Source organism: Panicum virgatum, chromosome 7K, assembly GCF_016808335.1.
Source record: "Panicum virgatum strain AP13 chromosome 7K, P.virgatum_v5, whole genome shotgun sequence".
Lineage (NCBI taxonomy): Eukaryota > Viridiplantae > Streptophyta > Magnoliopsida > Poales > Poaceae > Panicum > Panicum virgatum.
In genome coordinates this window covers 4,793,862-4,807,889 of record NC_053142.1, presented here as the reverse complement: position 1 = coordinate 4,807,889, position 14,028 = coordinate 4,793,862, and the positions used below count along the sequence as shown (strand labels likewise).

The window sequence follows — 14,028 nt, the reverse complement described above, 5'->3', positions numbered from 1 at the left end:
ATGGATAACAATAAGGATAATAGGTACGCAACCAATTTAATGCATGCAAGCGTAAAGTAAATGTGAGTAGGAACAAATAAGATCAAGGAATATACTTGCCTTCCTCGTTCACTTGCTGCTGCTCAAAGTCTTCAAAATCTTGATCTTGAAGGTTCTCAAACGGCTCTTCGTCTAATCAACACGAACACGCTAAGCAACACGAGCACATACAAGCAAATAATGGAAATAAACTAAATCAGTACACCAATTAATGAAGAACAGAGATAAAACACTTGAAAACAGGTTCTACGCATTGCAACAATCGAAACGGTACTAAGAACGCTTAAAACAGAGTTAAAATGGTAAAGTTATGCTAAAAACAGTTTTACAGGGGCTCACTTGCGAGGAAAACTGATAAAAAGGGCTTAACAGCAAGAAACGGAGGGCTAAAACATAATTTTATAAAAAAACATGAGGGCCAATGTATAAGAAGGGAAATCTGGATGGCGGGTTCTATTTTAGGTAAGCTCAGGGGGTTTTATGCAAAAACTAGGACCAAAACAGCATTAATTTTGAATAGAGATGGACTGCGGGTTGATTTAGCCGAAACAGAAGGGCTTTTGTGCAAAGGTGTCACAGTTGACCGGTATGTCCTCTGTTGACTCTGTTGGGTCGGCCTCCAGCCGTCGGATCTTGATCTGACGGTCCGGATTGGATCGGTAGCCATCGGCGGCGGATAACGCCGGCGAGCGGCAGCGCAGCTCTTATGATCCGTTTTAAAAGTAAAATTAATTCCTTTTTACTCAAAAAACTATATAACTATTATGATCAGTTTTAGAAGTAAAATTTAGGGTGTTACGACGGCGGCGCTGCAGCGGTGGCAGCACGACTGTAGGGGCGTTGGGGTCAAACCCTCGGCTCGAGTGACTTCGCAGTGCGCGGCGTGAGGAGCAGATGATGGGCTACTAGATGGAGACGTTGATTGCTGCAGGGTGGGGATGTCGACGCGGCGGCGGCCGCCAGCTTCCGCAAGGAAAGCGGATGCGAAAGAAGTTGCTGGTTCTTGAGGGTATTGCGGGTTTCGTACTCCTCCGTGGGCTTTGGCTAGCTGGCCAATATCGGGCCACTAGAATTTTACCGTTGGACCGCATCAGCCATGTACGAGAATTTTGCGGTATGGGTTCGTGGGCTCGTAGAAGAACCCACCCCGCCTACAACCCGAGGCATAATGTAAAAAATAGATGGAAAACTCCCAAACTGAATAAATTCATGTGATGGGATAGAATTATGAAAGGCACACGAGTTTCAAATACTAAAACATAGTACTGTTTGTTTCTACAGTCGCCTGGATAGAAGCCATCTCACGGTCGATCAGATCAGCGCCAGCCCAGTCCGCAGAAGGCACAGACCATTCACATGGGGCATCCCACATGAGCATCGCTATCTCCTTCCATCTTCGTTCAGCTGCTAGTCTTCTCCTTTTCCGCCCCCTCTTACTTCTCTTCGGTGGATTCTTTTCCGGCGATGATCCTCTTGCCGGCACCGAGCAGGCACGGAGTTCCACAAAAGGAGGCGTGGATTTTAGCGGCGAGCAAGGAGGCGGCGGGCCGGTGTCCGGAACTCCCGCGGCAGGCCAGGATGCATGGCCTGGACAAAGCCTGCGTCTCCATTCAGGGAGCTCCGCAGCTTCGCCCCTTCGGGACGAGTGGCGCGGCCAGCTAGCGGTGGGCTCCCCCCCTCCGGTAGCGGCGGTGAGCTGGCTGATGTAACAAGGTTTGTTTCCTTTTTTTTCCTTTTTTTTATTTTTGGATGTAAAAGATTTTCCCAAACTTTTTTTAGTTTGGATGTAAATGGTTTTTCTTCAATGTTTTCTCAAAACTTTCTCTTTCAAATTTTTCTAATCAAAGTTTTTTTCTTTTTCTCTCCAAAAATTTTTCTTGAAAATTTCTCTGAAAAAGTTTTATCAGAAAACAACAAAATGTGATTAAAAAAGAAAAAAAACGGATGGTTGGAAGATTGACGGTAGGGAGCCCTCCCTACGGTTAACCGAAAATTAGAATCCCCTTGCTGAAAGGGAAAGTGAAAGCCGCTTGTATTTGGTCCCCAACATTGAAATTTGTCGACCCAGATGCCCGTGCCCAGATCCAGCCACTACCCACTCCCCTCGCCAAGTCAAGCAGGGGCGCCGCGCCTGCCATGGCAGCAGGCAGGGGCGACGCGGCGAGCATGGTGGCGGTGGGCCTGGTGTGGGGCGCGACCAACGCGCTCATGCGCCGGGGAGCGCTCGTCTGGGACCGCCGCGCCCGCGCCTCCCCATCCAGCAGCGTCCTCCGGCGGTGGGCAGCCCTCCTCCTGACGTGGCAGTACTCGGCGCCGTTTGCCGCCAACCTGTGCGCATCCGCGGCCTTCTTCGCGCTCCTCGGCGCTGCTCCCATCTCGGTCGCCGTGCCCGTCACCAACGCCGTCACCTTCGCCGCCACGGCCGTCACCGCTGCGATTCTTGGCGAGCGCGTGCGCCCCGCGCCGGCCGCGCTCGGCACCGCGCTTATCGTCCTCGGCGTCTGGGTCTGCATCTCCTAGTTCTTGCGGATCTGCTCCACGTGAAGCATCCAGTCAGTAGTTCTGTGAATTGACATTTAGAATAACTGTTTTGGTTTGGTTTGTTTCCTCAGTAGGAACAGGGCAATCCTGATTGTATGTTTCCCTCTGTATGTAGCCATTTGAATGAATTGTGCCCAATTTACTGGTTGAGCGCATACCATTGATCTAGATTTTCGATTTTAATACAATTTCCATTTGAAATTTCATTTCTGAATCCCCTATGCTTTAGGTGATTTGAATCTAACAGTACGTCACCATTCATTATTGGAGGGTAGATATGCAACAGCACAAATTTCTATACTATTATTTTCTTAACTTTTTCAGACTTGAGATGATTTATTGGAAACCTGATGATACTTTGACCTGCAGTTCTTATGCTTGTGGCTGGAGTTTGCCCTAAAAGTCAAAACTGTGGTCTCATCCTTTTAAGGTCTTACATTTTATAGGTTTCAAGGTGAAAATTCCCAGCCAATAGTGTTCTGTGAGGTGACATTAGAAGGATGTATTGAATTGGCCTGTTTCCTCTGCAACATCAGGCAAAATTCTTTGATTTTTCTCTTTCCCCCTGTATTTTGGCATTAATGTATTCTGCAGAGTTTGTTAGTTGGAGCGGCATCACTTCATTAGGTAGGTAGACGATCTGAATCCAACACATGCAATTTCATTACCGAATCCAATTGTATATTTTTTTATCTGAATCTAATATTGCACCTCCATAGTTGAAAACACCATACCTTTATTTACTCATAGGTTCCCATTCTTCTTCAGATGATCAATTGTGAATGCGGTGCAGCTTGTTAACCTGCCTTATGCTTGTACCTGATGCTTGCCCTGTACGAACAAAATTTTCAAGGTGTTGGGGGGCATGGATCACCAGAAGCTTTAAGAATGTTTGAGAAAAAGTGCATCAGACAATGAACTCGGTAACAATGTCCACGCTCCTCAGATACAGGAAACCTCATATATTCGACTAGATTTTTGTGCTTACCAGGTTTGTCCCTAGAATTCAAAGTGTTGGTAGGTAGGAGTGTAGGACCTTACGGAAGAGCTTAAGGAGGCCATACACAGCACACGGACTCGTCATGCTTGCTAATACTTGTCTATTTTTTTAACCAACCAACCACAGAAGAGGCGAAACTGAATAGCTGACACTAACCAATCCCTTCTACAGCACCATGATGACACTCCTAGTGCCGTGACAAGAACCTTGAGCGCGTGCCATGATTTATTATTTCTTGATAATTGACTTGTAGCACATGTGCTGTCATCTAATTTCAAGTGCAACTTCAAGAATAGATGCAGGTACGAATATGATAGATGTGCTCAGATTTTGAATCTTCTTGAATTAAATGTGGTTCCAGTGCATTCAAGGAGTGGTTTCGTATAGAAACACTATTTCCAACTACGTGGTGTGCATAGTTGTCTTTTTGGTTGTTTGAATGGGCATAATTTGGTTAGGATTTTGATTTATGCGCTCCTTGTTGATTTATGCCATGATGAATTGATGTTAAACTTCAGTTGTAGTATATGTGAATTCAGAAAGGAATATTCTTTCCAGGCAGGCATGGGCACAAAGATAAGAGTAGTCTTTGAAATTCTGAGGTTCTTGAACCAAATGGTTAGAACAGCTTTGGTGTTAATTCTACATTTCTAGATTGGTTTTGTATAGAAATAAGAGTAGCAGATTTCCTTTACATGCTTATCTTTTGTTGTTGTCTCCTTGTTGATATGAGGATCCATGTTCAAGTTTGGTTGCCTTTTCTTTTGTTTTGTGGCCACCTTGTTGATCTGAAGGTTCATGTTCAAGGTATATGCAAAGTGGAAAATCCATGTTATGCAGATCTGCTGGCCTTCTATTTGACCAATTGATCATTGAAAAGTAAATTTTGTGTTGAGGAAGTTATGTATCTTGTGTCACTTACCACGACCATTTGTGAGGGCCTCTGGTGAATGCAAAGAACATGTTGGAATACGAAAATGCAGCAAGCTAAGACAGTAGATTTTTTTTATATGCGCAACCAAATGTATTTCATTTTACTGCATGATTATTATTGATGCCCATGTAAAAGAAGTGTTGTAAAATGGTGCTCTAAAAAGGAAAATACTTTTTTTTTACCTAAATAACATGCTATTTGGGAGTGGTTCTGAGATTGGAGCTTGTCTTGATGACGCAGATCACGTTGGCAGCCCTGCCCTTGGGTTTGAAAAACATTTGGTACAAAAGAAGCGAGTTTTTATTTTCTTAATGGATTACTCTTTTTTTTTAAGTGGAAGAACATGTCATCCACATTTTTAAAACTTCTGTATTTTTTAACATGCCATCCATATCGAGTCCTTTATCTCTAAAGATGGGATGCCCTAACCATCCAACAGCTGTTCCATCCCCATTTGTCTATTGACCCTGATCTGAATAATCCCCCGTTTGGCGGATTATACCAATATAATCATAAAAGGCTATTTTTTTAAGGAATTTTAGACCAAGCTTCTGACAAACTAAGATTATTGACTAATCTATTGCTATCTTTTTGATATATTTCTTGCTGAAACCCGGAATGTATTATTTGATCTAGTTATAACATGTAACATGTAAGTTTAGCCTAGTTATGTATTATACTATTCTGTTCATTGTATTGTTTTATTTAAAATTTTTATTTTTCTAGGATGTGTTATGAATTATTCCTGTTGTACACCTGTATTGTCTGGTACAGCAGAATTCAACTGCTTGTCTAATATTTTTTATGGATCCCCCCATGTATTTTGAATTCTTTGCATCCTGCCGCTGCATTGTTCATAGGAAAAATTGGTTGTGTAGCATTCAAAGATGACGACTTTCGTAAAATACCACCAAAACCGTTCGGCCCGTGAAATACCACCAAGACATGCAATGTTATTTCAAACCCACGTTATGTCACGATTTTCGTCGTGCTCGCCGTCAACTCCATTTCTGCACTCGTCCACGCGCCTGCTAGTGCTCCCCTGCCTCGGCGTGCACGGCGGTAGCCGCTGACACAAGCTCCCTGCCCAGCCGCTCAGCTACGGCCTCGCCGTGCGGCTACCGCTTGCCCGCGAGCTCTCGCCCCTAGCTCGCCCACTCGTTGCAGCGCGCATCTCTCGCCGCCGTGCAACACCACCATCAGCGGCGGACCTGCATGCCATCAGATGTAGGGCCCTTGGGGCGGGCGATGTCAGCGACAACGTTGTTGTCCTCCGCCACCGTGGTTTCGCCCGGAACCTCCGCGCCAACGGCAGGTACTACCGCTAGCACACCTGCATCACCGTTGATGATGACATTGGCATCTTCAGAGAAAGGAGCATGATAATGCATTGGATCGTCCAGGAGTTTCTTTTTGCCCCTTTGAACTGCTCGATCTGATAATTGCATTGCGCCGTGTTCGAGTTGCTACCCATGGGCGCCGTGTTGGCCATGGCGCCGCTAGCTATGCTGGTGATGTGCGTGCTGGCGCTCACGCTCTGCATGCTACTGCGCGAGGGATATGCCATCGCCGCTCTCTGCACGGGCGCCAGCTTCGCCGTGCTCCTCCTCGACCATTGCACAAGCGGGCGGAGTTGGTGGCGAGCACGGTGGAGTGAGGCCGCCAGCGAACTGGGGCTGAGAGTGAGCGGGCAGGCGGCAGCAGAAGGCGAGGCCGCAGATGAGCCGCTTGGTGGGTGTTGGGGGAATGACCCAGTCCTTGTTGTAAATGGGCCTCATGTGACAGCCCAAGAGCCTATATGTAAATCTTGTATTTTCCAGGGGGTAGGGACCTCTCCACCTATATATATAGCTGACCCAAGAGGTCAAAAAGGGGGCCCTCTTGCTTGAGCACTCTGCACTTGCTCACTTCGGTGTCCTCTCCTCTCTCTACAGCATGGTGGAGTCTTCTCCCCAATAGTTTGGCGCCCCACCGCGTGTCTAGCACGAAACCAAATCCCACGAATACCACACGAAAAAGCAAAGTCGACGAAGCTCAAGCTTTGGCCCAACCGAAGGCACCCTATCCCTTCGGTCCACCTGGTGCACCGCTTCAGCGAGCTTCGCCCACGAAGTGTGGCCTTCGGCTGCAGGACTTTGGCCTATGCGGCACGACCCACTGTTGACGGTCACTAACGACCCTTTTTGACAATCAACTCCTACACAAAATTCAACTATATTGTGGAATAAATGCTAGGATAGGATTATTTATTAACAAATTCCACAGATGGTGTTTGAGAATGTGTGCAGGTGATTTTCAGCTAAATTTGCAGCAAAAGCGGTGTGGCATGATCCAAGACACGACGTTTCGGCAAATTAGAGCGCGACACGTGTCAACACATGGATTAGAGGGCCCACCAGAGCAAGGAACCGACATAATAGAAGCCATAACACATGCCAATTACAAGTGGGCCCAGAGAGTAGCCCACAGGGGTCAATTGGCCCACAGGGTGGCCGGCCGACTACCCTGGTCGGCCGCCTAGCCTATGGGCCCCACCGACTCAAACCTGCCATGTGGAGCTTCCTCATTGGATGTATAGGTCGGTTCCAAGAGGCATACCTGCAGATGGAGCTCCCCTTGGCCGTGGCTCCCTCCTATAAATACAAGGGGAGGGGGGTGCAAATCGAGACACACACCACACATCACAACACACTCTTACCTTCTCCTTGGAGCTTGGAGTTCTTCATCCTAGATGCTTTAGGCAGCCTGGGGGTGTAGAAGACTAGGGGGAGAGTTAGGAGTTAGGGGAAGTGCCGGATCTGTCGACACTCTTCTCCTCTTGTGCCTCGACGGATGCTTATTCGGTTGTAAGTGTTCGAGACTTGCTTATTTAGAACTAGAGCTTAGTTGCAAAGTAATTCTTCTGCTTTATATTGAATTGAGTGTGTGCTTACAGTAGCATATGATCCTAGCTTAAGACTCTGGATAGAGACAGATAATCTTGGCTAGGGCTAGGATAAGTATGGTAGAGCGTAGACGTGGTGTCTAGGCTATACTTTACCACTTAGTTGTCTTATACGCCCACGGATTGAGAGGTAGCCGGCAGGTGGTGACAGTCCTATTTGAGCCCTAGTAACCCTCCACGTTTGGATATAGGATAGAGCTTTGTTACCGGAGCTGCTGGCTTGTATGAGCCAGTCGAGACCGGGTGCTCAAAGTATCAAGCAGAGGATATCTTCTTCTAAGCGTAGACTCTAAATCTTAGGAAGTCCTCTCTGTCTTAACCCTTCTACACCTGTGTGTGTCCTTGGATGAGCCTGAACCCGTAGATAGTGTACTCACGTTCCTCAGTGGATACGATACCCTGGAATACTCTTGGGTGAAAGTTACAGCGGTATCCGTGCGCTTGCGGATTTTATTCGTGACGTTACAAAGTACCAACAAGCTTTCTGGCGCCGTTGCCGGGGAACGGTACCTAGATTACCTTCGAACTCAGTCATCCTCATATCTTTTTCATTTTCTTTACTTCTACCTCAACCCCCGTTATCCATGGAGCAACTATCCCTTTTACAACTCTCTTCATCCAAGAGTGAGTTCTATGAGCCAGCGTCCTCCGCTGACCCAATTCTTTCCACCAGCTATGAACTCAGCTCAGGCTATATAGCCTTAGTTCAGGAACATTCCTTTTTAGGAAAGGATTGTGAAAATCCCTACCACCATCTGCGCGAATTTGAGCAAGTGTGTTCATGCTTGAAAATTTAGGGTATGGCACACGAGACACTCAAATGGAAATTGTTTCCTTTCTCCCTTTCAAAGGAAGCAAAACAATGGTACATTCGTGTCGTAGGATGTGTGAACGGAAGTTGGATTGAGCTTAGGAACAGATTTTGTTCTGCGTTCTTCCTGCTTTCGCGAATATGTGCCCTACGAATGTAAATTTTAACATTCCATCAGAATGATAAGGAATTGATCGGTGTAGCATGGGCTCGATTTACCTTATTGGTTTAATCAGTTCCTGACTTGTCATTACCCAAGCATTTTGCTCCAGCATTTTTATACTGGTCTTGACAAGGAGTCTGCACTCCATCTCGATCTTACCTCTGGAGCATGTTTCGCTCATCTTACCCCATCCGAAGGCAGGGAAGTCCTTAACAAAATTTTGGACAGAACCTCTTTCTTTTGTATCCACGAGCCAGTTCCACAGAACCCGAGATGCGTCAAGAGGAGTCCTCAGAGATCGAACCGGAACCTTTAGAAAGCCAACCAATAGGTTCGACCCTTGAACCCTCTCCTGAACTTAAACCCGAAACACTAGAAGAAGAGGATTCTCTACCTCCAGAGTTTCTCCGAAGTATCGAGTACGATCTCTTTGAAGATTTTGGCAATACTTCATGAAACTTCTGTCAGAAGCGACCACCAATCCCTGTCACCCCTATGGATTCTTCAAAGAGAATTAACTTCGGGAAACGATTTGAGAGTTGACAACGTTGATGAGCAATGAGTGGTTGCAAGAAGGAGAGTTATCCCTGGACCCAATTCAGCTTACCCCCCTTCTTCGTCATTCCATTGCCGTCTACGAGATCAAAATGTGGACGCTCTCTACAATCCCACTGTTGGAGCCAATCTTATGTCAGATGAGTTTGCCTTAGCCTTCTTGGGCAACCACAAGCTCACTCTGACAAATAGACAGCTCCAGAGACCTTCAGGTTCTCTCATATGTAGTTATGGGATACTCACAGACGTGTCATTTTGGCACAATGATGTTAAGATCCGACTAAACTTCCATGTCTTCGAAGGTCTCAACTTCGACTTCATGATAGGTCATCCTCTTAAGGCTCTCCTTAAGGATGTATGTAAAGACGGATGCCTAAACATCAAATTAGGGAAGGACATTCTCCACATCCCAGTGGATCGAGCATTAAAAAGCTCAGTAGAGCACCCCCTACTATCGAGCCAATCAAGGAGATAATGGCCACTTCTGTTTCCAAGTCTCTTGACTCAGACCTCGAGGAGGATATTGAGGAAAATCCGGAAGAAGTCATCGAGGTAGACGAGGACCCTAACGAGACATTTGAACTGCCCGAGACCGAAAAGTCATCATGACCTTCGATTGAGCTTAAGCCCTTACCTTCTGGGCTTAGATATACTTTCCTAAATAGTGATGTAAAATCTCCTATGATCATCAGTGATAAACTTTCAGAGGAGGAGACACACAAACTCATCGCTATCCTAGAAAAGCACCGATCCGTTTTAGGGTATACCTTACAGTATCTCAAGGGCATCAGTCCCGCTCTTTGCACTCACCGAATCCTTCTAAATCGCGAAATAGCACCTTCTAGGGAACCCCAAAGAAGGTTGAGCAATGCCATGAGGGAGGTAGTGAAGAAAGATGTCCTCAAACTCCTAGATGCTGGAATCATCTATCCTATTCCACATAGTGAGTGGGTAAGCCCTATTCAGGTCGTGCCCAAGAAAGGAGGCATGACGGTAGTGGAAAATTTCAAGAACGAGCTAATTCCACAACGGACCATCACTGGATGGAGGATGTGTATAGATTAAAGGAAACTAAACAAGGCCACAAAGAAGGATCACTTTCCACTGTCTTCAATCGATGAGATGTTAGAACGGTTGGCAAAGAATTCCTACTTTTGTTTCCTTGATGGTTATTCTGGTTACCATCAAATACCCATCCATCCGGAAGACCAAAGCAAGACTACGTTCATATGCCCGTATGTTACGTACGCCTACCGATGGATGTCGTTTGGGCTATGCAACGCACCCGCATCATTCCAGAGGTGCATGATGTCCATTTTTTCGGACATGATTGAAGAAATTATGGAAGACTTCAAGGACGATTTCTCAGTCTATGGAACAACCTTTGATCATTGTCTAGAAAATTTGGATAAAGTCTTGCAAAGATGCCAAGAAAAGGACCTGATTCTCAAATGGGAAAAATGCCATTTCATGGTCCGTGAAGGCATCGTCTTAGGACACTTGGTGTCCGAAAGAGGGATAGAGGTGGATAAGGCAAAAATTAATGTTATCGAGCGACTTCCGCCTCCCACCAATGTGAAAGGAATCAGAAGCTTCCTAGGCCATGCAGGATTCTATCGACAGTTCATCTCGAACTTCTCTCAGATCGCTAGACCCCTCACGAGCCTCCTAGCTAGAGATATTCCTTTCCAATTCACAGACGAGTGCCACAAAGCCTTTGAAAATCTCAAAAAGGCACTCGTCTCAGCTCCAACCATACAATCCCTAGATTGGAAGCTCACATTCGAGATCATGTGTGATGCTAGTGATTACGCGGTGGGGGCCGTGCTTGGTCAGACCAAAGACAAGAAGCATCACGCAATCGCGTACGCTAGCAAGACACTCACCGGAGCCTAGCTCAACTATGCCACAATAGAAAAGGAGCTCCTAGCAGTCATCTTTGCTATTGATAAGTTTAGATCCTATCTAGTGGGAGCAAAGGTCATAGTGTACACCGACCATGCAGCACTCAAGTACCTCCTCACTAAGAAGGATGCTAAACCAAGGCTAATCAGATGGATTCTCTTACTCCAAGAATTCGATTTAGAAATTAAAGATAAGAAAGGAGTAGAGAATTCAGTGGCGGATCATTTATCGTGCATGACCATCACCAGCACTCAAGAAGCACCGATAAATGACTTCCTACGGGATGATATGCTCCTCAAGGTAACAGCTTCACACCCCTCGTATGCGAACATCATGAACTTCATGGTTTCAGGGTATGTACCCCTGGGGGAGAGCAAAAAGAAGCTGAGCTATGAGAGCAGACGCCACCTATAGAATGCACCATATCTGTACCAAGTATGTGCAGATGGGTTACTCAGATGATGTGTACCTATGGCAGAAGGACACAAGATCATCGAAAGATGCCATGCAGCACCATATGGAGGTCACTATGGTGTATTTCGCATTCAGGCGAAAATCTGGCAAAGTGAATTCTATTGGCCATCTATGTATGAAGATACCCGGAACTTCATCCGAAGATGCCCAAACTGCCAGAAGCATGGAGGAATCACAGCTCACAACGCGATGCCCCTAACTTATAACCTTCAAGTTTAACTATTTGACGTGTGGGGCATCGATTATATGGGACCTTTCGTCAAATCCTAGGGTTGCGAGTATATCTTGGTCGTCGTAGACTATGTCTCCAAATGGGTCGAAGCCAAGCCATGCAGGGCCGTAGATGCAAAGCACGCCCATAAGATGTTTCACGAGATTATCTTTCCAAGGTTTGGCACACCAAAGATGGGTCACACTTCATTGACTCTGCCTTTCGGAACTTTCTCGAGGAGCTAGGGTCAAGGCACAACATCGTGACCCCGTATCACCCCTAGACCAGCGGTCAAGCAGAAACATCCAACAAACAAATCAAGAACATTATGCAAAAGACCGTGAATGAAATGGGAAAGGGATGGAAGCTGAAACTATCGGATGCTCTATGGGCATACCGCACAGCATACAAGACGCCCATTGGAATGTCACCCTACCAGATCGTCTACGGGAAGACTTGCCACTTACCCGTAGAACTAGAGCACAGAGCGCACTGGGCCATTCGGAAGTGAAACATGGACCTTAAACAAGCCGGAGAGCACCGGAAGCGCCAGATCTCGGAATTGGAGGAATGGAGACATAAAGCTTATCATAGTGCCTCGATCTACAAAGAGAGAACCAAAAGATGGCACGATAAGTGGTTGAAGCATAAGATCTTCAACCCAGGAGACAAGGTCTTATTTTTCAATTCCAGGGTCAAATTGTTTGGTCATAGAAAACTGTGAAGCAAATGGCTAGGACTGTACCACGTCATCGACACTACACCTCACAGAGCTATCACGATACAAGATGACGACAGTAACACCTATAAGGTAAATGGTCAACATCTCAAGCTTTTTCTAGACCATAACAGAGCTCTTGATGAAGAAATAGACGTGATCGACTTAGTTGATCGCACTCGTATATCTAATTAAGAGCCATATAGGCCAAAAGGGCAGGTGGGCCCACTACTACTATACCCTACTTAGGCCCACCTGTTGACCAGAGGAAGATGGGGCCCACAAGGGCCCATCCATGGTCGGCCGACCATTGTGGTCGGCTGAGCATGGGTTGGCCCCAATACGGCCCATCCTCGGTACTCGGCCTCTTTAACCCGTGTTGAGCCCGAATCCGTCAGGCACAACGACGTTCGCGAGGAGAAAAGGAGAGTTCCCATGCCCTTCTTCCAGAAAACCTAAGCCTCCTTCTTCTCCACCTTGTTTCCATCTACTCCAAACCCTCCATCAAATCCAGCAGCATCCCACAACCCACCTGCCATGGCCGGCAAAGAGATAGTTCCGTTTGTTGCTCCAAAACCCCATCAAGACAATCCACTTAGCCCAATGGAGCAATACTTCGCGAAAGTCCTGCACAAAGAAGTCTTCTCCGTGTCCGCGACATCACCAGCAACACCTCGAAGCTCCCCCAGGAGGAGGGACCCAAGAGGCGCCAGGGGTAAGTCGGCTGACCGTGGTGGTCGGCCGACGGCCCCACGCGCCCACTCGGCCCCCGGTTCCTCTAGTGGTTCTTCCTTGCCTTGTGATTGTGGCAGAACCGCCCGAATTAATCTGATTCAAAGGTGCTAACCATCACCATAAAGGCAGTACAGGTTAACATGCACTTCAAATGGAGTAATCCGGCAACACTGTCGGGTAAAATCCCGAAAAATCCACTTTTGCTTCGATCGAACCCAAAGCTTGTAGAACACTCACACGAAGGTGAGTCCAATGATTACAACATTCCAGAAATTATTACATCACAGAGTACATCATAAATTTATTACAAACCAAGTTCAAATTCAGGAAGTGCTTTTGAACATAAAGAGATCATCAGAGTTCTTTATTGCAGCGGAAAATAAACACGTTAGCTAACGACGAAAACATGACATCGTGATGAAGCCCGTACATGACATCAACCATATCCTCAAAAGCAACACCTGAAAACAAAGCCACAAGCAAGGCTGAGCATACTAATACTCAGCAAGGCTGAACCGTCAACGGATATAACTTAGTGCACTTAACTAGACATGCAAGGCTTTTTGGCTGGAGGGGTTTGTTTTGCTGAAAAAGCAACTAAAAGTAAATCCTTGTTTTCAGATTTTAGCCTTTCAAATTCTATTTCAATTAACCATTCTAGATTAGCATCTATAGCTAAACAAGCATGTTGGAAATAAGCATGTAATATACATCAATATTATCACCATCATCTTTCACTTGTTACTCTATGTAGCAGAAGTGTTAAGCAGTCTCATTGACCATGGTTTGAAAAACTTTTGAATACCATTTTTGTTCAGGTTTTTGAGATCTACAACTTTCGTTTCATGTACTTTTTAATTTGAGCAATGGTTTGAAAGTTATTTCAAATTTCTTGTAATGTGTACTATCGCTTTGTTTGAATCAAAATTCAAATATTTCTCCACTTTTTGTGTACAACCCGAAAAACCTTGAACATGAAATTTGTCAAACATTAAAAA

The 14,028-nt window shown here is 45.9% G+C and overlaps 1 protein-coding gene across 2 annotated transcripts; it reads left to right on the top strand.

The window, feature by feature from the left end:
• The first annotated feature begins 2,077 nt into the window (after window positions 1–2,077).
• LOC120639643 (transmembrane protein 234 homolog) lies at window positions 2,078–4,732 on the top strand. Of its 2 annotated transcripts, XR_005661531.1 has the most exons (3): window positions 2,078–2,579; window positions 3,027–3,207; window positions 3,349–4,732. XR_005661531.1 is itself a non-coding variant. In XM_039915500.1 (2 exons), the coding sequence occupies exon 1, from the start codon at window positions 2,176–2,178 to the stop codon at window positions 2,557–2,559; it is 384 nt and encodes a 127-aa protein (XP_039771434.1). In that variant the 5' UTR covers window positions 2,078–2,175; the 3' UTR covers window positions 2,560–2,579; window positions 3,027–4,732. The 2 variants fall into 2 exon arrangements, 1 of the variants encoding a protein (XP_039771434.1); XM_039915500.1 differs by having other exon boundaries at window positions 3,027–4,732.
• The last annotated feature ends 9,296 nt before the right edge of the window (window positions 4,733–14,028 follow it).